Source organism: Centroberyx gerrardi, chromosome 2 (assembly GCF_048128805.1).
Source record: "Centroberyx gerrardi isolate f3 chromosome 2, fCenGer3.hap1.cur.20231027, whole genome shotgun sequence".
NCBI lineage: Eukaryota > Metazoa > Chordata > Actinopteri > Beryciformes > Berycidae > Centroberyx > Centroberyx gerrardi.
Window position 1 is genome coordinate 25,504,773 of NC_135998.1, and position 26,954 is coordinate 25,531,726.

Genomic DNA, 26,954 nt, shown 5'->3' on the forward strand with positions numbered 1-26,954 from the left:
AATTAAAACACATGTGTAACTTTTGCAGGGGGAATGGGATGCATCTGTTGTGCAAGTGGAGTGTTGAACTGAACATGTCAGTTTTAATTAGCGGGTCCGTAGCGTTGTCATCTTCTGCTCAGAATGTTTTCAAGGCCCTTGAAAACAACTTCATTTCTTTGATGTCTGTGTTGCTTTTTCACTGGTTCCTTTCAGTTCTACGCTGTGTTTAATCGAACACATAAACACCCCCCACCCCTCCCTCCCTCTCTCTCTCTCTGTCCCTCTCTCTCTCTTTCTCTCTCTCCCTCTCTTGCTCGCTGTCTCAAACACTCTCTCTCTCTCTTTGGAATTTAAAGAAGCCTAATTGCCTCAGTTGCATTCAGCGGTTGAGTGTGAGTAAACAACATGTCCATGTGAAGACTGAGCTCACTCTTAAAGCTCCCTTGGCGCTTCAGTGTTTTTTTTGGATGTTCTGTTGGACAGCAGAGGTCATCTGGGAGGGCGAGATATGGCCAAAGAGAATAACTGCAGCCATATCATACAGTTTTCATCAACATTATTTCCACTGAAGCATTTTGCTGTTACAACTTTCAACAAAATTCTAATCATGTACCCTCAGCTGAAACAGATATAGATCAGTCCATCAGCCAAATGTACAGCGATGTTGCTATCCTGCCTCCGGCCACTAGATTATTTCACCAGTCATCATTGTATTTCGTAACAAAATATTTTCTGTAGACTTTTTTATGAGAAGTGGGACATCTTCTCCATGAGACAGCATTTACTATAAATGTCTCTTAAAAATTTGTCATCGAAATTGCTCAATTCTTCTTTCACCACACCACTGTCTGACAGGCAGGCCTGGTGTGTTTTTATACTAGCTGGATAGTGTTTTTTTGTTGTTTTGTTTTGTTTTGATTACCCTGGTATGGTCTAGCGCAGGGCTTCCGAAACTTTTTCATGTTAAGGATGACCAAATAGATACATTAGACCACACACACAACTTTGATAAGATTTGGTCCTCAGGAACCCCATTTGATAGGATGTTTCTTGTTAGATATGGCATAGTAGAAATAGTAGAACTATGATATGATTTAATAATAGTAGAATTATATAACTGTCTATACTGTGGGTGGGGTTATAACAAAGTGATACCTGGGATGAAAACAGTCATCTTTTCTCTCATCGTACTACTGTCTAGTAAGTAAAATAACAGTACAATTTAACTATTCCTCATTTTGCCTAGGACCCCCAGTCAACCCCTAAGGATCCCTGGTGGTCCCCGAACCCCACTTAGGGAACCACTGGCCTAGAGTGTGTATTAATGACAAAGGTCAACTTTTGGGCACCTGAGAGACCATTGTCTCATTACCATGCTTTCACGGTTGAGTTTATATGTAGTGTTCATGCTTGAACTTGTTGCACATTGGTTAGTTATTATTAGTTAGTTACACAATATATAGTTAACTGGACCCAAGTAAGTTACCCATTGGGTGAGTGGATGTAAAAGCTTATTTGACAAGACCCTTTTGCAGATCGATTAGCCCACTCCTTTGATACAAATCAATACTGCTTATTTAGCTTATCACACTAGAGAAAGTGTATTAACCAACAAATAACTGGGAAGCAGTAAAAGGATGTATTGTTTTATTTCGACTGGAAGACTGCTTAATGCCTAAAAGTTACACATTGCTGCTTAATTATTATTCTGGACGCAGCGCTGTGATTGGCTCCCGAGTTGGTTGACGTCCCAAGCAACTCTCAGGCAAAAAAAAAAAAAAAAAAAAAAATCCCCATTGGTGCTCATACGGCAGCGTCTCTGCTCTCACGAAAAGCGTTTTAAAAATCTGACCAGTGCCTAGAGTAAACCCATGAAAAGACCTGGATGACGGATAAAGTTAAAGTTGGATTCCTGGAGCTATTCTACTTTTCTCTGTAGTAGCTGTTTTAGGGACTTTAGATTGGCGGTGTGAAGCCGAAGCCCAGGTCCGGATTGCTTCTGATCTCGAAGTTCCCAAGATGAACTTCGATCCGGTGGTCGGGAAACTTCATGTAAGTTACGGCAACGGCCTGCTGTTTAATTACTTGATCGAAATGACATTCCTCTGTTCGATATAGGAGCCTTTTTATCCCCTTACTGAAATGCCAATGATGGGTAGAACTTCGTACATCTTCATATTTAGTATTGCTCTCGGTGCATGTATACAGCGGTGCAGTAAAACGTAACACTATGTAATGTTTAGTGATATAAAATAACATGTTAATTTACTTAATTACTAGTTCGGCAGTGGTTGTATTGACTTATAACACATTGTACTAAATGTAGCCCGGACAAAACTTTACTTTTTCGGGCGCTGTGCTGTGGCTCGAGCTCAAATCACGGCCAGGCCTGTGAGCTAGCGGTGGAAGATTATAACGTTACAGTCGGGTTCACGAGACACAGCTGTTGTGATATTGTCGCTGCTTTCACTGCTGTTGTTGTTTCTGAAGAGTGGTTTTAAGAGAGGCTCTCTTGGCGTATTTAAACTGAAACTTGACTACTGTACACGGGTGTAATGTAAAGCACAGTACATGTGTTGTACTGTTCCCTCATTCCCCCCAACATAACAGTCGCCATCTGTGCGGGACATCCTGCTGTCATGTTGTTCAGAGGTTCAGCATACTATGATTCTTGGTCTTATCACAGTGGGTATAGTAGGCCTATGTATGAACAATAATAATTAGTATACAATACAATTCTGCTATGTAGTGCAGTTTACTCATACAGGCTTTTATATAGAGGCAAAATGGATGTGGCAAGCAGAGGTTTTGCAAAATGTAGTCATTTTGAGCCAAGAAAGTTCAGAATTCACCATCCCAGTTATTGAATCAAAGCTCCAATCACTCCCATCAGTTTGGCCAGTATACAGTTTATTCCACTCAGACTTTCACAGAGACTTCCATTCAGCGCTCTGCTGTTGGTTTTTCCAACTATGCAGCACCAAAGCCTGACACTATAAATACTGTATGCTCAGTGTAAGGCCTTAAAATGTCACCATTTATGAAAGGCCCTTTGGATTAATATGAAATTCATGGGAAAGTCACTGATATGGGTATTGGATTTTTATATGGGACACTTGTGGTGTAACGGTACGCACATCTCACATTTCAATTCTATTTATAGTACAGGGTTTACAATACCACAGTGTCTCACTATTAGAGAAGTAGAAGAAGAAGAAGTTGACAGTGAATCAAAGTTCATCATGATAGAGCATGTCTAGCCTTGGCTTCTTCTTCTTCTTCTGGGATTCAATTGATAAAGGGAACAATGTTACTTTGGCATGAAGCTGCTATATTGTCATGTGTTTCATCACAGAGCTGTACTCACAGTTACATGGACATAAATACAGCCTTTAAGGTGACTGTAAGATCTCCTGATGGGCCTGGAGCTTTAGTTTGTTTCCAGCACTGTCAGATCTGTGTTTCAAGTCATGCAGTGTTCCATTACTGAACTCAGATTTACTTTTCTGGGTGGCAATGTCAATGTTTATCTCTACTGTAAACCACAGAACATTCTGGAGGCCTCCGCACCAGACCCTGTTGCTATGGGACTACGAGCAAACTTCCCCCCCAACCCCCAAATGCACTGAAATTGCCTAAGTGTACGTGCCGGCCCTTCAGTAAACTTCCTGTCTAGTGTACACAGATTTACTGATATTAGTGGCATCAATCTGGTTTGGAGAATTGTCGTGCTCGTGCTCATTTACACTAGATGTTATCTGTCGTTGCTTACTGTAGCGCTGGGTGTGGGTTCACACAGGAAATATCCCCCCCCTGTCTCTGTGGACGACAGACAAGGACAAGGACAGGACTGACAGTGCAGCTGGAGACCTAGTAATGGTCCAGAGTGCTCCCTGCTGTAGTTTACTGCTACATGCTGATCATGTGAAAGTTATGACCGTGTCACTGTGTTAGAGAAGTTACATGGACAGTGAATGATGCAACACAGTGCAACCTCCTGCTGATCATTATCAGACGCCAGGTTGGGTGCATTCTCATGTCTGTTTATACTTTCTTTAAACAAGGCTTCTCGTCAGGTATTCATTCTAGAGGTCAAGAGTAGGTCTAGGTCATGTGAATGAAATATCACATCAAGGTTTGTGTTTTTGTATTTGTTGAGAAATCTAATACTATGAAACCTTGTTGTGAAATAAGGTAGCTGTTGTTGTGACACACCTTCCTATTATTAGAGACCTGTTTTATGCTCTGAGGGAGTGCCACCTGGTCTATGTGCTGCCGACTCAAGTATTCACACCAACAATGGCAAGTCTGTGTTCCCGCATCAATAATCCCGGATTGATTCACTAAACATTATGTGTGGCTACTACAAATCAAATCACCACTCTATGAACAGAAATGCACTAAAGTTCATATTACACACAGTGTAACGAGGAATTTCTTTGCATATCACTGAGGCATAGACAAATACACTCATATGTGTACAAAAGTCATCAGACAGGCAAAGCACATGGGCAGCCAGGAGTGGACAGATACTAGTGTAGTTCACTGTCTTATTCGAGGACATTTCAATAGGGATTCAAAGTTATCCACAGGAGGGTTTTTAAACCACCTGTTCTACTTTGATTATACCCATTTTACAGTGTTTTAAAAGGCAAGATTTCACGATGGCCATTGAAGGGCAGCTTTGCTATGCCAAAAACCGATTTTAAGTACATTAAGCATACAAATTAAAGTTAAGATAACTACTTTGTTATTGATTTGGAAATATGTAGAGGCATATTTTATGAGTGAGGACGACTGATGTGAAAGCTGCATTCAAAAGTATATGTCTCGCTATCAGTTCATCTATCTATCTATCTGTCTGTCTGTCTGTCTATCTATTCATACTGTATCTATACAAGATAAGAAGAAAATCACCTTTAAACTAGAGTATTTCTCATTATACCAATGTTTTTTTTTCAAGTTTCACAGTATTAACAACAAGTTTCAGATTCACAGCTGTCAAAGGAACACTCACAAAAACCTGGCAGGGTATTAGTCATTTACAGGCACCATGGTTACATGACATAATATGAAACCAGAGATGATATTTGCCGAAGATATTACACCACATCACGGCTATATCCTCTGAATTTCCCCTCTCCTGGATTGAAGAACAGATTATAATAAAAGTGTTGAGTCTTACAACAAACTCAACCTTTGTCCGGAGAATGGACTACTGTTTACAGAGACATAAATTCCAGCTATTGATGGTCACTTAGTCCTTGTTGACCTGTTACACCAGTGACATATTCTACATTTTTGCTGTGATGTGTTTATGGAGAAGCCTATAAACCGCCAGTACTTAAAAGGCTTTTTTTTTTTTTTTTCTTCACACACAGAGACAAACTTTAATGGAGCTAATGTGATTGTCTGTAGAGCAAGGTGATGGATTCCTGCACATACTTTAAACTATTAGTCATCCTTTCTCACTCTTTTCATTCTCTCCCTCCTGGAGTTTTCTTGTGAGTTTGAGTTGTTATTCAGCTCCTCTCTTGTTCTGGAAAATTAGATTGAGCCTACTCAGAATCTGAAAAGGCTAAGTTAATAGCACTTCTCCGCACAAACCTCTAAATTCAATTTGACAACTGACGTTCAAATTTAATGTCCTTGCCGTCGGTTGCTTCTTTCCCGATAGCCAAACAAGCATATGTGAATCACTTGTCTTAACGATGATGTTGGGTACACCTATGACATCAGCAGCCAATCCTTAGAAGCCACAGAGACGTCCTCAACGCCACAACATGAACGGGACGGAAAATGTGTCTCATGCAGCACCTGCTTAGAGCTCTTTAACAAACCTGTCAACCTTTCAGCAGCCCCCTCTCTCCGTCATCAAAACAACACGTCCAGTTTAATGTGGTCTGTCAGTGTCAGGCTGTCAGTCATTTCACCACAAGTGTGCGGCTGAGATTCGAGAACAGGAAATTCACTATAACTCACGTCATCGCAGATTGCTTTTTTTTTTTTTTTTGCGAGTACGAAGGTGAATGCCACCTAACCTGCTTGTGGAACACACGCTGTCATGGTCCTAATCAGTGAAGCATACCTCCTGAGGAAGCTCCATGTGTGTGTGTCGTGGAGCTGTAGCTTCCCCGAGTTATAAATATCCAGCCCAGCGGATATGTTGTGGGTCTAATCGGGTCCCGGGCCTGGTCTGAGACAGGCTGTGGGGAGAACAGTGCGGAGCTGAACCCTGCATGAAGCCTCTGCATTGTCTCGGGCTTCCTGTGCTCCCTGAGAGGAGGGGGCAGCCGCTTTTCACACGCTCCCACTCATACACTCTGTGTGCGCCTGTGTGCTCTAGTGTGTGTGAGTGTGCGTGCACGTGTGTGTGTGTGTGTGGGGGGGGGGGGTGTTCACGTGTGTGTGCACATGCATGTGTTCGTGTGTATGTGTGTGTTTCTTGTGCGCTTTATGCGGCTCGACAATATGGTGTTCATGATGTCTGCGTGCTTGTTGTTGCTTTAAATGGATATGAGAGTCAGCCTCGTGTTTATCAGCTTTATAGTGACGAATGTCCCTGTGCTTGGTTGAACATTAGACATATTTACAGTATTTTGGCAAGTGACTTTGTTGTCTTGACATAAGCTGGGCTGTAGTTCTCTTCATTCTCTAACACAAAATGTCAGCGTAATTTATCACTCAAAGAAATTAGTGCATGCCGTCCAAGATTCATTTCTAAAGCAGAGCCCAGAGAGCGCTCACTGTCCTGTCAAGGTCAACTTCGAGGGATTCGCAATTAATGTACCCAGTAGGGCCGCGGCGATCATGAAATTTTGCAATGACGATTGATTATTCTTTCACAAATAATTACCATTAACAGTTTAGTCGTCCTTTTCCCCACGGAGAGTGAGCAATGAGCTGAGAGCATGAAATAACAAATAAATAGGTTACAACATTAAAAATAAACATTACTCTGACCAGTGAAGCTGTATGTGGCTTTGAACGAGTTCAATGCTGCTCACTGTGCTACACTGCATTGATAACATCGGACGAAGGGAACAGAACGTTGGGAAACTTCAAAGGGTTTGCGTGCGCACACTACAAGGCCAGGCTTTGAAGCCCCTTCAGCCAAGCAACGACACCAATAGACCTCACAGCATTACAGCTGATGTCTGCATCATAATAATCTAATGTACAAAGGAAATAAAACGTGCTGTAAAAATTGATAAAGATGAAGATAAAAACTATCTTTGGAATAAAACAACACAATCAAATCAGTGTTGGTGTTTTTATTTGTAAAGTATGACAGTACATATGGGGGTAAAATGTAGGTGTATTTGATTATAACATATGACAGGCGCATCAAAAGCGCTCGTGTAAGCAAAAGAACTCAGCAGTTAAATGATAAGCAGCAACGAAGTGTAAGGTATTTAAAAAACATGACAGATTTCTTCAATCAATGAAGAATTGAGGTGAATTTACTGCATGGGATTCTTGGAATGCGCTTTTATACATGCAATCATCTCACATATCCTCTCATACCTTGCAGTATTATATAGTATAAAATAATAGGAAATAACCAGTATGGATGAGATTTCCTTTGTCTAATATGGATACATACTGTATATAATGAGCTCAGTCCATTAAATTGGGAAGCAGTTTTTTTCATCTCTTGACTCCTCTCCTTATTCGTCCAACACACAGTCAACACAGTTTTCTTACCAATAGCTGTCGATATCCATGTTTTCACCACTATATATTCTATGAAAATACAAAAGTGCAGTGGATGCTTTCGTTTCATTTGCAGACATATGCCACATTTCGTGTCCAGGAACTCTGTGTACTATTTTTTTTAAGAGTATGTAAGTAATCATATGTGTGAAATTAGTTTCCATGGAGTTTTGATGGCGCTCAGAGTCTCTCCCTGCACAGAGATTTAGGCTATTTAACAGGCAGTAATGCCTTAGTGGCAGACAGGACATAAATGTTGACCAATTTGCAAACATATTTACTTTTATTTGAAAGTTAATATGGAGGAGGAAAATGTCTTAAGGTGAAAACAAAACAGTGATCGTGGTCATACAAAATGACTCCAGTTGGCTCCTATAATCACAATCTCAATTAGTCAATTATTGCAGCAGCCTTAATACCCAGTAGGTTTAGTAAGATTATCCAAAGATGCATGTGTGTAACACAGCTGTTGAGAACACTATATAGATAGACCACCACATCACAAACTATAGCTAGTAAAGTTGCATTAAGGACAAAAGTGTTATTGGCTTGGTGGTAACATTGGTGGTAAGAGTCTTGCTTTCACAGGTAATAATAATGATAACACCTGACCAGACTGTTGCTGGACATGTTTCCTCTCTATTTGGTATCTAGCTGGTCACCATGTATTCAAATGTAACTTTATTCATTGACTACTCCCAGGTCAAGGAGCCATCTAAAAATACCACATACCACCAAAAAAGCAGGAATTAAAAATTAGGCAAGAAAATGTAGTTAGGGTTACGGAATGAGTAAAAGAAGTTGAATACCATGAAATAAGATCTCTATCATCCATGTCATTCTCTTTGCAAGTCCAGTCCAGTAAAAAAGCAGAGAATCAACTGTAATCTGTGTATCACGCCAACTTTGAGCTTCTCAGTTGACAGTGAAATGAGATGCTGACTTTGTGGGTTCATGCAATGTTTGTCTGAACTCTGGCATCGAAATGCGCTTCATAGTAATGCTTCCCACAAAATCAGTGGTAAGGTAGAGGGAGGACATAGTTCACTGATATTGGATTTGAAATAAAAGTTCCATATTCAAGTTATTTATGCAATGTTGCAAATCAAAAGCTGTGGCAAAACAAAGTGCGCATCCTGTCTCACTCTATCATGTGATAGAATACTTTAATGTTATCAGGCTACGAATAGCTGAATTCCTCAATATAACATGGAAATAATGCAATAATGGTCAGGGATCAATGTCAGTAATTGGTTGTTGGCTCAGACCGTCCAACTGCTGACCATATATAATCTGATGAACTGATCGCTACGTTGTTGTAAGAAGTCTATTGAAGAGCATTTAGAGCACGACACAGTTTAGGTAACAGCTGAATTAATTGCATCAACTACAAAATTACTTGTATAAATGAGGCCTTTTGAATTGGTTTTCCATAGTTTTGAATGTGCTGCCGTGGGTATAAATAGTACATATTGTATATGGAAGTATATTTAGAGTTATGTGTGTATTATCAGTGACCTAAAATGAGGGGTTGCTTGGAACTTTTTTCTTATTATCTAGGATCCTCAGCACTCAACTCATGCATAGCGATATTTTCCCTCACTGTAATCTAAACTTCTCAAGGACCCTTTTCCTCTCTCACCAAACTATCCCAGAGGATGGGTGTACTCTATCCTCAGTATCACAAATGCCCCACAGAGATAATGGATGAAAGAATAGGAGTGGCTAATGAGAAAAGCATGATATGGAAGGTCAGGTCCCACTCCGGAACCAGGAGTGTAATGAGGTACAGCGTGCCACTCCTTATCAGATGTCTATGATTGAAATCATCTGTCCTATATGAAATAAACCATCTCCCTCGGCTTGTGTGTGCGTCTGCGTGTCATGTGGATGTGCGTGCATGTGCATCCACTTGTGCGTGTGTGTGTGTGTGTGTGTGTGCAAGTGCATATCTTTTTGTTTCTATCCGTTTTATAATGGAGCTCACTGTAATTCCTTCAGGGACTCGGAGTGATCACACCCCTCTAAATGGCCCATTGATAACCTAGGTCAACTGAAAGGATGTCCTGTCGTTCAGTCACAAATACATTCTCAGTGTACATGGCATGTGCACGGTTTGTGCCAAGGCAGTTTGGAAGAACCCAGGGTCTTGAGAGGAAGCGGAGGGGAGCTACTGTTGTCAGATAAACAGAGGGGCCCTCACTGTTACATTGTCCTTACATTAGTTTAACTCGCGTCCACACAAGCACAGTACTAACCTATCATACACATCGACTGAAAGCATCACAATAGGACACTGTGGAACCAAATAATCTGCAGCCAGGCCTACTCATTGTGAGGAGGATAGAGAAGACTGTGAAGTGGACTGTACCACTGCAGCCGGGGTTGGAGAGTTGCCAGGGATTGTGGGTTTGGAGGGCTTTCTACACTGAGGTTACGGTCACTCCGGTCTTCCTCCTGACTAGGTCTTAGAGGTAAAACGAAGCCACATTGTGGTTGCCCATAGTGTTTATGTATACAGTACACTCATGTGTATATAGCGCAGACGTGTGTGTGTGGACAAATGTTGACCGTGTTGCCCATTTTCCTCATGTGCAAGGCTGTATTTATGAGATACCACACAGTCGGATCCCCTTACTGAATTGTGTTTGGTAGAAAATAAAACCTGGGCAGAAATTTGCACATTAGCACATGGAAAAGAGAGTATACTTTAATATGATTCTGCATTGTGAAGGATGTCCTTTTCTGCAGTCGTACAAAAACTCTCTAAAATATACTCACTGTCAATGGCAAATTCCATTGTTAGTGTTTTTTTCCCCCTATAAAATGGCCTTGACTCTTCTGTGGGGCAACTCCTCTGCTGAGCATAACAGGTTTGCCTGTGAAGGTGGCTGCACCTGGGAGTTTTATGAATCACACGGCCTGGAATGAGCTGAGACCGGAAATGATGCCATGTCTTTACTCTGTCTCTGCATCTTCACTGTCAGTAAAACACCTGTTAATTTATTAGCTGCCCACTGCTTCATTATGATTGCCTGTTTTACTCTGTCTCACATTCATTACGATTTCACATACTACTTTCACTTCTGCATTGTAGAATTGCCATGACTGTAGAAGAATCTGCCTCTAGTCTAGCATACTCTTCCCAGTTGTCTTTTTTCCTCTTTTTCCTTTCCACTGCTTCCTACTGCACGCATGCTTGTATGCAGGATTTTTCTCTCTTGCCTTTTCACACGGCCTTCTCCTCAGTCTCTCCCAATTCCATTTCTCTCCACATCCCCCACCCCACAGTCATACACACATAGTGTATTCAAGTCTTAGACTCACCCTGTGTCATGCAAGCTGTTAGTCCCCCTCTCATTTTATCTCCCTCCCCTTTCCTTCTCTCTTCTGCCACCCCCCTCCTCAGAATGTTTGGATAGATCTAAATGGTGTGATTGTGAGCGCTCTGCCGGCCGTCTGCCCCTCCACGTCTGCCTCTCAGCGTCTTCGGAAAGTCTGACGTGAGCAGAGGGAGAGGAAGAAGGGAAAGGGAGAGAGAGAGGGGAAACTTCTTTGGAACAACAAGGCATGGCTGCCGTCCAGAGAGCCAAGTCTAGCGTCAGGAGTCAGTCTCCGCTCCTGTCTGTCCCTCTTTCTCTACCTCTGTCTGTCTGCTGTCAGTCTTTCTTTCTCTCACTCTCTAGCCTCCCCCATTCCCCTTACAAAATCCCATGCCGTTCCCTGCTGTCTCACTTTCTCACACGCTACCCTCCTCTTTCTCTCTTTCTCTTTCTCCCTCTCAATGCAGCCCTCTCTGCCCTAACCTGTTCCTTTCTCTCCCAGCTCCCTGTGAAGAGAGGGGGCCGGGGCACAGGAGAGACAAAACCTCCAAAACTAGGCCTCTCCTTTACACAGGAGGTGTCGCGTTGCGTTTGAGGCGCTTCGTGGCGGTGTCGCATGTCATGCCATTCAAAGAGCCGGGGTTTAAGAATGTGGGTCATTTGAAGTAGAGGCACTAAAGTGTGTTGTTTGCCAATGAATGGGGCCTTCTCACATTGACACGGTGAAAAGCGTGTGAATAAACACCAGCGCCTGGGGGCCACACTAAAGTGTTCGGCTGTATTCTTCTCAGTCCCCCACCTATACAAGCCTGTTATTATCTAGCACATGAATGGATTACTGGAATCACATTTGATATGGGCACTGCACTGGTATTAGCTGAGATACCTTATCAAGCCCATTCTGGTGTACCCACAGTTGAGGTAATGGATTGTCTGCATTTAAACCATTCCTACAAGAAAACCAGATCATGAAATAATTGAGTTAGGTCTTGCTGTCGTACATGTAGTTAGTGTATACGCCTGCACCATGCACACAGGCTTGTTTTGCCTCTAGTTCTGACCGGCTGGATGGCTCTCTTAATTGCCTTCCCACGGCAGATGTTCAGATCAGATGGTTCAAATTAGGGCCTAGATTGCTCACACAAGGTTTCTTATGAGAATACATACTCTCCTCTCTACTCTCCTTCATCCGATCTGTGTGAGTGGGTGAGTCTGTATACAGTGGATACATGCAAATAATGAAAATCTTTTCTCTCTTTTTTCCCCCCTTTACTACCCTATTCTCCACCCTCTTTGCCCCACCCCTTTCCTTTCTCTCTCTCTCTGTCTCATCTTTCTCCCTCTTTCTATCCCTGACCTCAATGATACAGGTGTTGCTGGCGTTGCTATCTGTTGGGCTGGTTGTTGGTGCAGCAGAGCTTAGTCCAGCGTCTCAGTGGTCCAGCGATGACTACAGAAACCAGACCCTCCCCCGACACAGGACCTGTGTGGAGAACGAGCAGTACTTCAACCAGGGACTCTGCTGCCTCAATTGCCAGGCTGGTAAGCAGAATCACAACGGGTAGAACAGGACCATAACAGTCCAGATGCAGACATAGGTATGACCAGTCGAACAGGCCCGCTGGAACCAAACCTAGAACCATTCAGTTTATGTAACCTGACCTGAAACTCCTTCTGACCAATACATGGTACTGTGTCCTGCATCCTGTAACCCAGAGCCAAGCCTTTAACATCAATTATGACTAGAGCAGCGAACCTAGAACCAACATTTTGAATTACATTTTCCATAGGAATCAAGGATTGAAGTGGGATTTATAAACGAGGAGAATGACTCGTTTGTGTTGTTTAGGCTGTATTAATACATGTAGATGATATTAATGACACTGGTCTTATACAGTAGAACCAAGACAAACATCTGCAATGGGAGAAACCCAGGGCAAACCCATACCCTAAATGATGTCCCAGCCCTGTTTCTCAAATATTTTCTGCCTGGCCTGGAAAAAAAGCATGATCGCCAGTAACAGAGGGCAAACTGCTCCTATGAAGCAGATCAGAGTTAAGGAGAAAGTGAAAACTCGGATATAAATCTGCTATATTATGGCAGTTAAATGTACCCAAGCTCCAGAAATTAACAGCTTAAGAAATGTATGTAGCTTAAAACTAAATTGGTCAGGATGCAATTACTCCATGCTGCTGCTAGCTGTTTTAATTATATTATTTGCCATTCTGAAATTATAGGAAACAGGCCTTTTCTCTTAAGATCAACTTTTTTGTTGGTAACTGCAGATTCTTCCATTCACCTTCCTCACTAGGTAATTTACAACCTCATTATCTGATACTGTATTTCATAAATACATTTGCAGTTGTTACCCCATTACGGTATTATAAGCATTTAAAGCAAAACTATCCAAAACAATAAGCTTATTTTATCATGTTATATTGTGTCCATTTGTCTGATAAGGGCTCTAGGCTTAACATCAAATGCAGTCTTGGTCCACATCACTCTGGACCTGTCAGTCCCCATCAAGAATGCTTATAAATCAACTTGCTTTCCTATCCTTCCTAACATTCCTAACATTTGCAGCTGGAGTACAAGATGGCAGGTTTACAGTTATCAATAGAATAGGGCTGTACAATAGAATCAATGGGAGAAAGATTAAACAGAGCATCGATGTGTGCTTGTGTCTTGTGACAGTTGGGTTGAAGCAGACTCTCTGTCTTAGGTTTCGATGCTTTTCCCCCCTTTGTGGACTCTGTTTTGTTGCATTAATTTGTATGTTATTATGTGGTTAGTTGTTGCCACCTATTCAAAAGCCCCTCTAGCCACTTAGTGGTGTGAACTGTCAGCTTTTTTTTTTTTTGCTTTTTTGTCTACATCAGCCTTGTGGGAATTACAAATACTTTTCAGTCTGGATGGATACTGAATGTCACTTCTACCCGCACTCAACTTGTGATAAAACAAACTACTGAAAACAATTTAGCTTAACAGTTTACCTAAAGAAGTCTTTACCCTCCATTGTGTTTTTTTCATTTTCTACACTGTCTATGGTGTTTTTCTGTTTGTGCATCAGATGAATCCTGAAAACACATGAGAATCAAGTGCTCTCATTCATGGCATGCGTGAACTGAGTGTGAAAGTGCAAAGCATGACATACGACCAATATAGGAGGACAAATCACTTTGTAGTTTAGTACATCAGTTCCTATGCTTAGTTATGGTTTATGCACAATATAGGCCTGCTTAACATGCACAATAGGGGATAAACTTAGTATTTGGCTTGTTGTTTGACTGTTTTCTGGTTTTATTGTCAGGTACCTTTGTGCAGAAGGCCTGTGAAAGAGACCTGGAGCTAGGGAGCTGTGTGTCCTGTGACGACGGCCAGACGTACACGGAGCACTCCAACGGGATGAACCGCTGCCTGCCATGCACACACTGCCGCACAGGTAATGACATTCTCCACTTCTTGACTTGTTTTTTTTCTTGCTATTAAAACCTTATGACTCTGTATGTGGGGAAGAAGTAAAAAGTCATTTTTTCCTTCACCTTTTCAAATTCACATCACTTTAGACACTTCTATAACTCAGTTTGCCACAGATATTGTTCAGGAAAGTTAATATCTTTTTGTCTGCTTCCCTGCCTTTCAAATCCACTCGTGAAAATCTGATCTTATGATGTTTCATGGAGTAGCAGGGTGTGTCTTTGTTGTTTTGTTTCATGCGCTGAATGTGAGTGTGTTACCTGTCTCGGGAGATTTGCTTGTGTGTCTGTCTTACCTGGCTGCGCTGGGTGTGGCTGTGTTTCATTGTCTCCCACACTGGGCGTCTTTGTGCGCTATGAAAGGCTTGAGCTCCAGAAAAGAGACTAATGTTACATAGGATATGTTTTGTGCTTTTTCATGGAGGCTTTAAGAAAGAGCTTCGTGTCTTTTGCTCCAGTTTTAACGTATTTATGACCATGTAATAATTAATGGGAACGTGAAAGCAACTGCGAATTAAATGTTAAAAGGCCCTTCTCATACACTTTTAAATTAACAACGTTTCAATTTGTAACACTTAGAACCTCATATTGACAAACATACTATACTGACGAGGATACTGTTGAGAATGAATCATTCATGGTGTCACGAGGAGCTATGCTGTCTTTATGATGAACCCATTTTCTCAAGTTGTCACTCTGCCACAGTGCCTTATGTTGAATGTTGTCAAATAACCTGAAGATGATCTCGGTTTTCATTCAGTACATGCTGTTATTCATTTAGGCTTTGATTCAGAGTTGGTTAACTTAAGTCATCTGCATAAATTATTCAGATTAGACAGGAGATACACAGGGAAAGCTATTCTTACTCAGACTCACCTGCCCCCTGGGTTAGGGTTAGTTTAAGGGAATGGGATTACCAGTGCATCTTGCATGCACCCACCCCACCCCCAACCACACACACACACACACACACACACACACACATACACACCATTCTCCACAAAGCACACCTAATTTACCCAAATAAAATAGCTTAGATTTTACAGTATTTTCCACAAGCTGTCGAACTGACAGCTAAGTATCGACTCGTTCCCAGCCTGCTACTTCTGAATGGTTATTTTTGTTTTTAATGAAGACCACTTGCCTGACCCTATTTAATCCTATTTATCCTTGCTCATCTCCTCTGCATGTGTTACACTCCATCCAGTCGGAACAGAGCGTAATTATGTAACAAAAGCAAAAGTGATGCTTTGTCACTATACTGCTGAGGTATTTTTCAATGCTAAAATGGCATAATTGTTTACTTCCTTCAACACAGCAAGCAGGAAGCAGCGTCTGCGGCACGGCATTGGCAACAATGTGTAAAATGGCTCAGCAGCTGGAAAACAAAATTGACTTCTTAGCTCATTCAGACACACATAACAAAGAATTGTGACAAAAATACAGTAAATGAAGGTATTGAATGATTTCATAAGAGTGTGTACAGCTCAACATTGTCACCGTTTTGTTTATTAAGACAACTCTAATTCTAATTTGCTCCTTCTTGCAAACTATTATGTTCTTAAGCCTTTTTTATGCAGTTAACAGTGTATTGAAATCAGTAGGCCTAGTCATAATAAGAAATCTAAGAAAATTCAAACCATAAACACATATGTTTTGATAACAGAAACTTAATGTGACATGTTTTAGCAGATAATCAATTATTTATTGATATATTCATCTATGCATGTGTCCTGAAATGAGATGCTAGTGTCCTGCACAGCTCAGAATTCAACAATGACACCAGAAATGGCACCAGAATATATCTGCACTGCCTTCATTTAGTAAAATATCCCCCAAAGGAATTTCTTTTGCATTGGAAAATTTCAATTTCATTTAAATTGTAGCCATCCCCATTGTCTCTGGTCAGTTGGTCTAGTTGGTCTAAGTTTTACTGGCAAAAGTTGTTACCCTGATAAACTCATTGGTGACACAGATTTTTAAATCTAGACATTGACCAGCATCTTGTCAATAATGTGGTAAAAAAAAAACATTTTAGTATAACATTAATTACTGTCAAAATGTAATGGGTACCTCTGCACTCATAGAAATCTGTGGCTGTTTGTCAAAATATATCCACCTTTTAAGAGGAAAGATCCAAAAACCCTTTTTTTCAGTACACAACCAGTTACATCATTCCCTGCCTTTTACCCCAAGTATTGCTAGCTGATGGGTTAAAAATACAACATAGGAAAATCTGTGTGATTGATTCGCTTCACTGGCTGCTCTGGTAAAGAAGGAGCTCTTCAACTTCTATGCACTAAAATATACGCCAGAAGCTTGCTTAAACGATTATATAAACAGCAATGCCTTTTTTTCATGTGAAGGCTTACGATTGCATTCTCCATGGGTGGAGGGGGTGACATGGAGGAAGAAAGAAAGACACAGATGAAATTTACACACTTAGACACTTCAATATTCTTGATTTTGACTGTTGAATCGTGTTTCCCCAGCCATAAAAAGGCCAATACCATGTGTAAATGACCCCCAGCTTTTACCTGGTCCAATATGTTTAAATCAGTAGAATGATATCCAGAACCTGGTCTATCTGACTCCAATCAGATGATCATTACATTCCTAATAGTTACGATACAGACAAACAAAAATAATGGACTGTGGAGAGAGAGTGAGAGAAAATGGGGAGAACGGAGGAATGTGCAGAGAGTAAAACTCAACACTTCCAGTGGAATCTTTGGTGTCCCACAGCTCCCAGTCCATCTACTGGCTGGCAGCAGTAAAGATTTGCAGATTTTGCAGTTTTCTCCCCACATCATACCCTATTTATGCCAGAACAACGGCCTACAGCACACTGGTACACACTACTCAGATGTGAATGTCTCTCTGTCTCCTCCACCACTATTCAACACTTGAATGGCTGGCGCATTTTTTCCATTGATCAAATGAGCGCCATCAAATCTCCATCAGAACTATTTTCACACATCTGATTACTGACATGACTTCAGAACAGAGAGAGTCCTGGGTGAAAAAAAAAAAAAAGTAATAAGAGTCTTGTGAGGGATGAATAATTGTGGACCTAAGTAATACAATGACAGTTGACTTTGTGGATATGTTGAGTCCAGGGAAGAAGCAACAGTGTCCAGCATGTGGACAGTGAAGATAGAGAGGGAGAGAGCTTGTCTTTCTGTGTCTCCAGTGGGCATCAACACCTGCTGGTCTGCTCTGCTCACTACATTCCTCCCCGTTTAAGAGAATGAGGGCAAAAAATTTCAATAAAAATGAAATATCTCAAAAACGATATGACGGATTGCTTCGAAAAGTAATAGCAACTTGCTTCGCAGTGAGGTGAAGTTTTGATGTATGTCTATGTAGCATCAAATCTGTAGAAGGTGAAAGTTACAACACTGCTGCCAGTTTTTCTGTAGTTGGCAAGCATGGACATTGGATTTTGATGAGGTTTTGTTGATCGGAGGGAGTGGGAGTATACATTTACTAATATTTTTGGATGGACCATCTGTCAACACTGAGATCTGAAAGAAGTTGCAGTACCATTGCTTACTCTTATGCCATGCAATGATAATTACAAGTTGGCAGAAGCTAGTGATTTGATTTGTTTAGGCCCACATTCTAAGGAAGTAAAAGGCTGACTGTCGAGGTCGTCCTCTGGTTTGTAATTAGATGGAGACCGATCCACACTGCCCCCCATAAAGAATATATTTAAGGGTGAATCTGTCGTAAATGGAAAAACATTTGCTTTTGTGTTTTGTTTTTTTCCTGTCCTGTTCACAGATTATATTTGTAACAACATTACTTTTTTATTTTTTTTTATTTCCAAAGTGACAGTGACAGATTTTATGCACAGAGACACCTTAGCTTGGCACAGCTGGCAATTTGCTTCACTGAGCTCAAAGTATCATTTTTGCTCCCGCCAGAAAAGTATTTTATTTTACCAAAGCACGTCATTTAACTATCAATATTGGGACAACTTCATTTGCCAATCTCAGTACGAGTACCTGGGAGGGAGCTGGATCAGTGCAGAATCCAACAGCACAAGTACTATCAGTGCACCTCTGAACTAGTCTGAAATATAATACCATGTAATAGGATATTAACCACAGCCAACACCCCATTCAACTACAGAGGCACATTTTCATTGTTAACAAAGATAGGCTAGTCCAAAAGTAGGCTGCAGAATGGTGGTCTATAGAAATTATTCAAAAGTCTTACATCCAATGTTAATTTATCTTAGCCTACAGGCTATGCACCAGTAGTGACTAGTAATTCTAGTTGATTTAAGTTATAGCCTATATAACATCTTTGGTGATAACAGATTGGTGGTGATCTGTGGTGATCAATATTTGTTTATATTTGCTTTCTGGTCCTACCAAACGCCTGAGTCAGTTATGTGCTAGTGTGCCTCATCTGAGACCCACTGTGTCACTAGTAGTAGTAGTAGTAGATGTGTAATTCTCCTCAGTAGTAGCAACATAATGGCCAGTTTCAACATTAAGGGCATTTATCAATAGACTGGATCTGATGTAAGTGTGGGTGAGCATCTATGTAGAAACCTACTGTAGCTTGGTTGTTAGGGGAAAGTGTGTGTGTGTGTGTGTGTGTGTGTGTGTGTGTGTGTGGGTGGTGTTATGTCATGGGGGTTATCAACTGGACTCCTCCCATCATAGATGTTTTGTTGAATTAGGCCCTCGACTCCTCCAGCAGACTCAACAGTTATTTTTGTCGTCCCATAACCACCCTCTTCTACACTCGGTCAATAATGATCAGATATACACTCACAGAGCACTTTATTAGGAACACCTGTACACCTGCTTATTCATGCAATTATCCAATCAGCCAATCATGTGGCAGCAGTGCAATGCATAAGATCATGCAGATACAGGTCAGCAGCTTCAGTTCATGTTCACATCAAACATCAGAATGGGGAAAAAATGTGATCTCAGTGACTTTGACCGCGGCATGGCTGTTGGTGCCAGACGGGCTGGTTTGAGTATTTCTGAAACTGCTCATCTCCTGGGATTTTCACACACAACAGTCTCTAGAGTTTACACAGAATGGTGCGAAAAACAAAAAACATCCAGTGAGCGGCAGTTCTGCGGACGGAAACGCCTTGTTGTTGAGAGGTCAGAGGGGAATGGCCAGACTAGTTGGAGCTGACAGAAAGGCTTCAGTAACTCAGATAACCACTCTTTAAAACTGTGGTGAGCAGAAAAGCATCTCAGAATGCAACACGTCCAACCTCGAGGTGGATGTCACTTTGGTAGCCAGTTGACACTGAGCTGAAAGCTGATACCTACCCAGTATTAGTATGGTGTTCCTAATAAAGTGCCCAGTGAGTGTATACTCACTACTCTGTACCAACACTACCTCACTTAGTTCACAATATTACATCCACTAATTTCTATCCTCTCGCTATTAGTCTCTAATGACCCTTCTGGCTTGAAACAGACCACTTAGCAGAAATCTGACTTCACCAACTATTATAAGCTAAAGGGACGGTTGATCAGTACGCTTAATTATGACAAACAACTATACCAAGACCTGAGAATGGTATATATGACTATCAACTTCTGCTAAGCTATCCCATCACATGTAATGTAATTCCTCTCTTAGTCATGAGTTAGACTTCCATGCTTTGGACCCCAACTGGTGACCTTTCTTTGAAGTCAGAGCCACTGGCTGCTCTTTGTGATTGAATCAGAAGCTGCCTTTGTGGCCTGCCCCTCCATGACCACAAATATCTAACTCCCTAAGTTAGGTATTTAAAATAGTAGACACGCTACATATATATAGTGGACACACCGCATATATTTAGTTATATATAGATACATACTGTAGATCCAAGACGTCATTTGCTGAAACATTGGTGTATTTTATGATTGAAGAGGATTAACGTGTGTGTATTTTATTTGATAACTCGCTCTTAAATTGGTTATTTGATAACCATTTTCAGAGTGAGTTGATTCTTCTGTTGCAGACTGCAGGCGCAGCAGATTTATGTACATGACCCTCATTGATGTGATAGACACACATTTCACATTAGTACTTAAAAATAAGGCCAGTCAAATAAAATTATATGATTCCTTTGTATTAACCACTATAATTGTGTCATTCTCGCTCCCTCTCTACCCACAGATGAGATTGTAACAGTGTCCTGCACCAGTACTACAGACACCAAGTGCCAGTGCAGACCAGGCACTTTCTGTGTGCCGGATCAGGCCTGCGAGGTCTGCAAGCGCTGTGCCAAGTGAGTGCCATTTACTGTGCAAAGTCTTTGCAATTATGAGAGTTTATTCCAGTGGTTCTTAATCCTGGTCGATTGCAGTCTATTACATTCACTTTGCATCCCAGGTCCTGAGATTGAGAACCACTGGTTTATTCTGTTTTAGTATTCAATTGCATTTGTTTTATTTTTCTTGTTGTGTTTTAGCATCACCATTCATACCATTTTGAATATAGTTTCATCATGTGACTATAACTTTCTACGAAGTCAGGGCCTTTCTAGCTTAATCACTGCTTAACTGTGCCTTTGCTGTTCATATCTCAGGTGTAAAGCAGGGGAGGAGGAGGTGAAGAAGTGCACCCCCTTTTCCAACACGGTGTGTAAGAAACGGGACCTGTCCCCCACCCCAAATTCCCCAGCCGTCCCGACACCAGCCTCTAGTTCTCCGAAGGCCATAGGTAACTTTGTGATCCATTCCATTTCATCTGTTTTACGCAGTAATGCTTGTCATTGAAAGTTGTTGTGACTTAATTTTATTTCTTGAATGATTTGTGTTAATTTTTTCTTTCTCTTTTACAGTTATTCCTATTGTCATCATACTGGTCATCTTGATCTTGATTATCGGATTGAGTGTGTGGTGGTTTATAATCAAGCAGCATTCATGTGAAAGACCATGTGAGTTGACACCATGTACATTTGCGGTGTATTTGATCAACAAATCAACAAATGTTCTGTAACAAATTTCCTAATGCTATTCATCTACTGTTGCACAGGTTCAAAGCGCGACTGTGATTCCAGTGAAATCGTGAAGATTCCTATTGTGAGTTATTGGTTTTTTTCACTTGTGCCTTTTGAAGACTTTAGTTATAATTGCCTTCGCCATGTATACTTTGAATTCTTCTTTTGAAGTAACGTATGACCCGTGCTGTACAATATGTCACACTTTTTCATCTTCCTCCCATCTTCTCATCAGGATGAGAGCGGACCCACACCGGAGGAGAGACAGAACAATCAGAATGCCGGTCTGGAGGGGGAAGAGTCCCGCCCGGAGTCGCGTCCCCTGCTGCAGGAGACCCAGCCTGGGATGAGCAAGGCTTCCCCTCCCCTAGAGGATGAGGACCGGGGACTGGGGGACAGTTTGCCCAACACCACCAGCTCGTCCCAAACTAGCCTGTCAGCCCTGCCCACGGCAGCGTCGTCTGGCAGCTCGCCACACCAGAGCCCTGCCGCCCAGAGACTGCTGCCTACAGCCGTGGTGAGAGGAACTGGCGGGAGGGAAGAGGAGTGTCCAAGCGGGAGGGAGGGAGATAAAAACCACCTGAAAGAGAGTCCGGAAAAAAGAGAGATAGTGAGACATGTATGTGTGTGTTTGCACGTATACACATGCTCTTTCTGTGTTATTGTGATGTTTCATTCTGAATTTAGCGAATCACCTGTCTCACCTCCCCTTAAGATTTTTTAACATTGTTTTTGTGATTTCTCTCATGTTACAGGATGATCCGCTGCAGCGCCGATTAGTCCCACTACTAGGTAAGATTCTTGGAAAGCGAGGGGGGAAATTTTCATACGAGAGACATTTTGACTCATTTCCTCTTTGCACATTTTAATGGAGCCATTTTGCATGTGCTGCTCGCGCTGCCCTAAAAGACAGCTGCGGATGCAAAACGGCATGGTTTAATGCAGTTCATGTCAGTCCACAGTGAAACAAACAGTATCTCCACAAGATCTCTCTCTCCATATTATCTGGTTGATAGATTGATCTCATGACAATCAGGCCATCTCAAATCCTTCAGGGGATACGCTGATTTTCTTCATGCTTGTGCTAAATTGAAGAGGATATGGCTTAGTAGATTTGTTTAAACCTCAACTTAAAATGTTTTTATTCATCCCTCTAAAGAAAATTTGGTGTATTTGTGTAATGTACTGATTTTTCTTATATTTTAATTGTGTTGTGTCTGTATCCATGTGTTAATTACTTTATGAGTTAATCTTCAAGCACTTAAACTTAGCTGCATTTGGTATTAACAATCTATTGTAGTTCCATTGTAAGGGATACAAATGGAGAAAATGACAAGAAAAACATCTAGTCAAAACATCCAGAGTTTCTGTGTATAAGCAGCAAAACTGTTAATAATCTAAAATATCTGACTCTGTTTACGTTTTTCAAGGATCAGAAAAATCCCTGAGGAAGAGCTTCGATTTGTTTGACGAGTACCTGGACGTACGGATCCATAACAAGTTCTTCAGAATGATTGGAGTCAGTGACAACCACATTCGAATTGCAGAGAGCGCCCCCTCTACTGACAAGGTGTATGAACTGCTGAAGAACTGGATGCAGAGGGAGGGGCTGAAGGCTGACATCAACAATCTGCTGGAGGCTTTGCTAAGCATGGACCAGCGGCGCTCGGCAGAGAGCATCGCCTCTGCAGCCCTCCAGAAAGGCTACTACAAGCACGCAGACACCCCCTGAAAGCCCGAGCGTTGGGGAGTGCAAATGAAGTGAAAAAGAAAGTACTTATTACAAGGACGACTAAAGCACATAGGCACTGTTGGTTGACATTGTCTCTCAAGAACAGGCTTACCTCTTATTGGCTGATTAGCCATGCATTCGAAAGCCAGTAGTTTTGAAAAGAAAATGACACAAAAAGGGGAAGGATGAGTCATATTGATCATTGCTCTAAAGATGTTGACTACTCGCAATATAGTGAGGTGTAATAATGGAAAAAAAAACAAAAGCTTTTGTGGTCAAAGTTAACAACATTGCCACCAAAGACGGCCATGAAAGTATTTTTCAAAAATCTAAATTAATGAGTAGAATAACATGAAGGTGTCAACTTCCACAGGCAGACATGGCTGTATTCTTTAGGCTTTAATAAAGCGATATACGGCCATATAAGCTTAGAAATCTCTTGGCTTGTGTGTCGCTCGCCTGGTCCCAAGCCCAGATCTTTGAGCGAAGGGCATATGCCAGCCAAAACACTACCTTGAGACAAGGATATACACTGGTTTGTAGGAGTGGCATTAGCTATGTCACTGATACTGTGCCTACTTGATGCACTGACCTCTGGCACATGTAGGATTTAGAGCTACAGTTATGCTATACTTGTTATGTAGATTTAGGCTCCTCTGAAACTACATGGAATAGGCCATAAGCAGCATCCTGTCGGACAAGGATAGGAGAGTATGGACCATTTTAATGACTGATGAAGGGTTAAGGTGCAGGCTTACTAATGATGAATATTACCTCCTTGCCACCATTCATACATCTGAATTTATTTAGATCTTTCTCACAATATCATGATTTTCACAGAACTTTATCCATAGTGATACAAGAGTGTCATAGATTGTGTACAACAAGCCACATTGCAGAGAAACTGAATGCTTTCAGTCGTTTTCCTCGTCCGGTCTTTTATATGTTCAGTGTTAATAACTCACACAAAACATTGTAGAAGGAATTTCACAAGCTGTTTCTTTTGGAACAGCTGCTAATGGGTTAGTAAAGTGTTTCCATAACGTTTCCTTGCAACGCAGAGAGGTTCAAAGGTCATTTTATTTATTGACATATTTATTTTAATGAATGATAATTATCTGTCATTATTTATATCATTGCCAATACAACCCTGGAAAACAAAGCAGCGCAGATTGTTTTTTTGTGTTGTGATTGCATTTAGCTGCAGGGCAAAATGACTGAGATCAGATTGAAAGGTGCGGTTGAAACTTGTAGTGTTTTGTTAAACCGTGTTCCTGCTTGCTGCACGATGTCCAGCGCAGCACTTCAGTCCACACTGTCGATGTGTAACATGTTACGTGCGCCATTTCCTCACAGCCGAGTATCAGGAGCGTCCACTGTGACCACGAACACCGCAGTGTTGCAGCTCCTGCGATGCTGAACTGTGTCGGCTCATGTTGGAGTTGTGGTGACACCTATCTTAGAAAAAGAGAACTGGCCTGTTGAGTCCGACTGTTGCAGTTAACCGACTGACTTAATAGTCCCTTGATACATGTCAGCAGTGACGTGGAAAGCAGGTACGGATTGTTTTCTCTTGGTTAGGCTCAGACAAGATGAAGGAAACCTTTTCTGGATAAAGAAAGTTCGGTTTTATTTCCACGATACTGTCCTTTGTACATACATTTCCAGAGAGCATACATGCCTTACAAATTATATATATGTATATGCAGCTCTATTAACAAACCAGGATAAATATAGTGAGGTATGAAGATATTGCGTACAACAGACCACAGTGGTTGGTGATGTTGTGATTGTAGACATATTAAACTAGATTTTGCCCATGTTTTCTGCAGTGAAGTGACTACACTTTTATGTATAGAGGAAAGAATTCTATTTTATAGCCAAAGAGCGAGGCTACAGTGCTGGCACTGCCATCTATTGATAGACAATGAAAAAACAGCCTGCATCAATTTCTAGGGACCCTGTTTTCTCCCCTCACTTATATTTTCCCTCAACTTTTTAACACATTGTTTTCTGACCTAATAGTCTATTTACTTTTGATATTGCTCATGGCCTTTTCTGCATGAAGTGATAGAAGCATACAGCAATGAATTGCCCTCTATGCATATGTTTTGTTTACTCTATGGCAGTTGATGTGAGTGTATGCGTCTTTTTTTTTTTTTATCATTTCTGTGTTTTTACCTTTTACATATTTCAATGCAAGTCCCAAGCTGTTCAAGTTTTTTTGTTTTGTTTTGTTTTATCCAATAGCTTTATGACTGTTCATGTAAAAATGTCCTGTTCAACTTTATTTAAGCCATTTCCCCCTTAGTTATTGTTTGCTTGTCATGGATTTCAGATGCAAATGATGCAAATACAGCGAAGCCATGTATTTGTTTATGTCAGTTTCAAATAAATGTTTTTTACTGATATTGCATCTTTGAATTATATACAAAACTGATGTTTTGCATATTTGTTTATACTAGAGCATAAATCACTTCTAAAACACCAGAGACATGCAGGTCAACCATTTATATGACATCATTTGATTTAAACCGTTTCCAAGCCAGAGAGCCAGTGTCATCGTTAAATATCCTCTGACAAGTGGAACTACTAGTGGAATGCAACAGTCTAAGTCCTCAGACTTCACAATCTTGGAGTCAAGAGAATAATTTATGGCCAGAGAGCTATGGGGCATTATAAATGTAATATTTACTTTTCTACAGACAAGAACCACATGAATCCAAATGAATAACTTAAGCAATTAAAGGAATGTTACACTTTAAAAGTCCTGTTTAACGTGGGTTGATGTTAATGATTATGAAAGGGGATGTAGTGGTGCATAAACTCAGTTTAGCAAAAGTCATGGCTCATTAATAGTCAAGTAAGATGGGTGTTAATGATTAGCAACAGGGATAGAGTTTTCAAAGAAATCGGTGCTATATTGAAATCTGCTGGTTTTATTTCTAATCTTGGTTGTTTGCCTTGTAACCAACAACTGGAGTTTACAGTTCACCCACCATTTTATTTACCACCATATCACTAATGAGTCACTTGTCCTGTATGGAGTCCTCCGTCATTCCACTGGATGCTAAAGGGGAATGTGGTTCCATGAAATACTCGTCTCCCACATGCTAAACTCTGCAGAGGACGAGAGCGCTTGAGTTCAACAATGACATCATCTCTGCAAACAAGCCGTAAGAGAAATGAGAAGAACACAACAGGTAATCACAGACAAGAGAGTGCCTGTGTGTCATCTCTTGTATGGAAAATTATTACACTCCATCATTGATTTTTATAATACACTGATGGATCAGATCATGTTTTTGAAAAAAAAAGGTAATATGTCTTTGAACACTACAAATATAGTAATAAAGAGGTGAGGTGGTGGTCAACTTTTTGACCTTGAATACTGTGGCATTAGTTGAAATAAATAACATTTAACCAGATATTTATACTATACACTATATGACATTGAGGCAGTTTTAATTGAAATTGGCACTAAAGGAAATATCTCATTGTACGAAACGACTTTCAACAATGGGAAGTAAACCATATTCTTTCTGTTGAAATATTAAATTACAAAGTATCAGCAAGTATAAGCATGTAGCAACAAAAGAGCAAAAAGGCAGCCCAGAACATCCTGGTCTTCAGCCCATCTATCCGTTTGCCACATCTGAAAAAAACAAACCCGAATGTAAACACCCCACACGTCTGGTATTGTCCCAGACAGAACACATTTGCATCAATTAAGCGATGTAATTATTCCTAC

The 26,954-nt window shown here is 41.0% G+C and overlaps 1 protein-coding gene across 2 annotated transcripts; it reads left to right on the forward strand.

Annotated features, from left to right (window-relative positions):
• Nucleotides 1-1,797: 1,797 nt before the first annotated feature.
• tnfrsfa (tumor necrosis factor receptor superfamily, member a) lies at nucleotides 1,798-25,614 on the forward strand. Of its 2 annotated transcripts, none has more exons than XM_071901755.2 (10): nucleotides 1,798-2,034; nucleotides 12,392-12,563; nucleotides 14,333-14,464; nucleotides 20,646-20,757; nucleotides 21,058-21,191; nucleotides 21,313-21,408; nucleotides 21,507-21,553; nucleotides 21,707-22,090; nucleotides 22,227-22,263; nucleotides 22,902-25,614. In XM_071901755.2, exons 1-10 carry the CDS (start codon nucleotides 2,002-2,004, stop codon nucleotides 23,201-23,203), a joined length of 1,449 nt encoding a protein of 482 aa, XP_071757856.1. In that variant the 5' UTR covers nucleotides 1,798-2,001; the 3' UTR covers nucleotides 23,204-25,614. The 2 variants fall into 2 exon arrangements, with proteins under 2 accessions (XP_071757856.1, XP_078143715.1); XM_078287589.1 differs by having other exon boundaries at nucleotides 21,707-21,988.
• Nucleotides 25,615-26,954: the final 1,340 nt, after the last annotated feature.

Coding starts and splice junctions, on each gene's coding strand:
- tnfrsfa (XM_071901755.2), top strand. CDS start 2,002: ATGAACTTCGATCCGGTGGTCGGGAAACTTCAT. Junction 2,035..12,391: donor CGGTGGTCGGGAAACTTCAT/GTAAGTTACGGC, acceptor TCAATGATACAG/GTGTTGCTGGCGTTGCTATC. Junction 21,192..21,312: donor TAGTTCTCCGAAGGCCATAG/GTAACTTTGTGA, acceptor TCTCTTTTACAG/TTATTCCTATTGTCATCATA.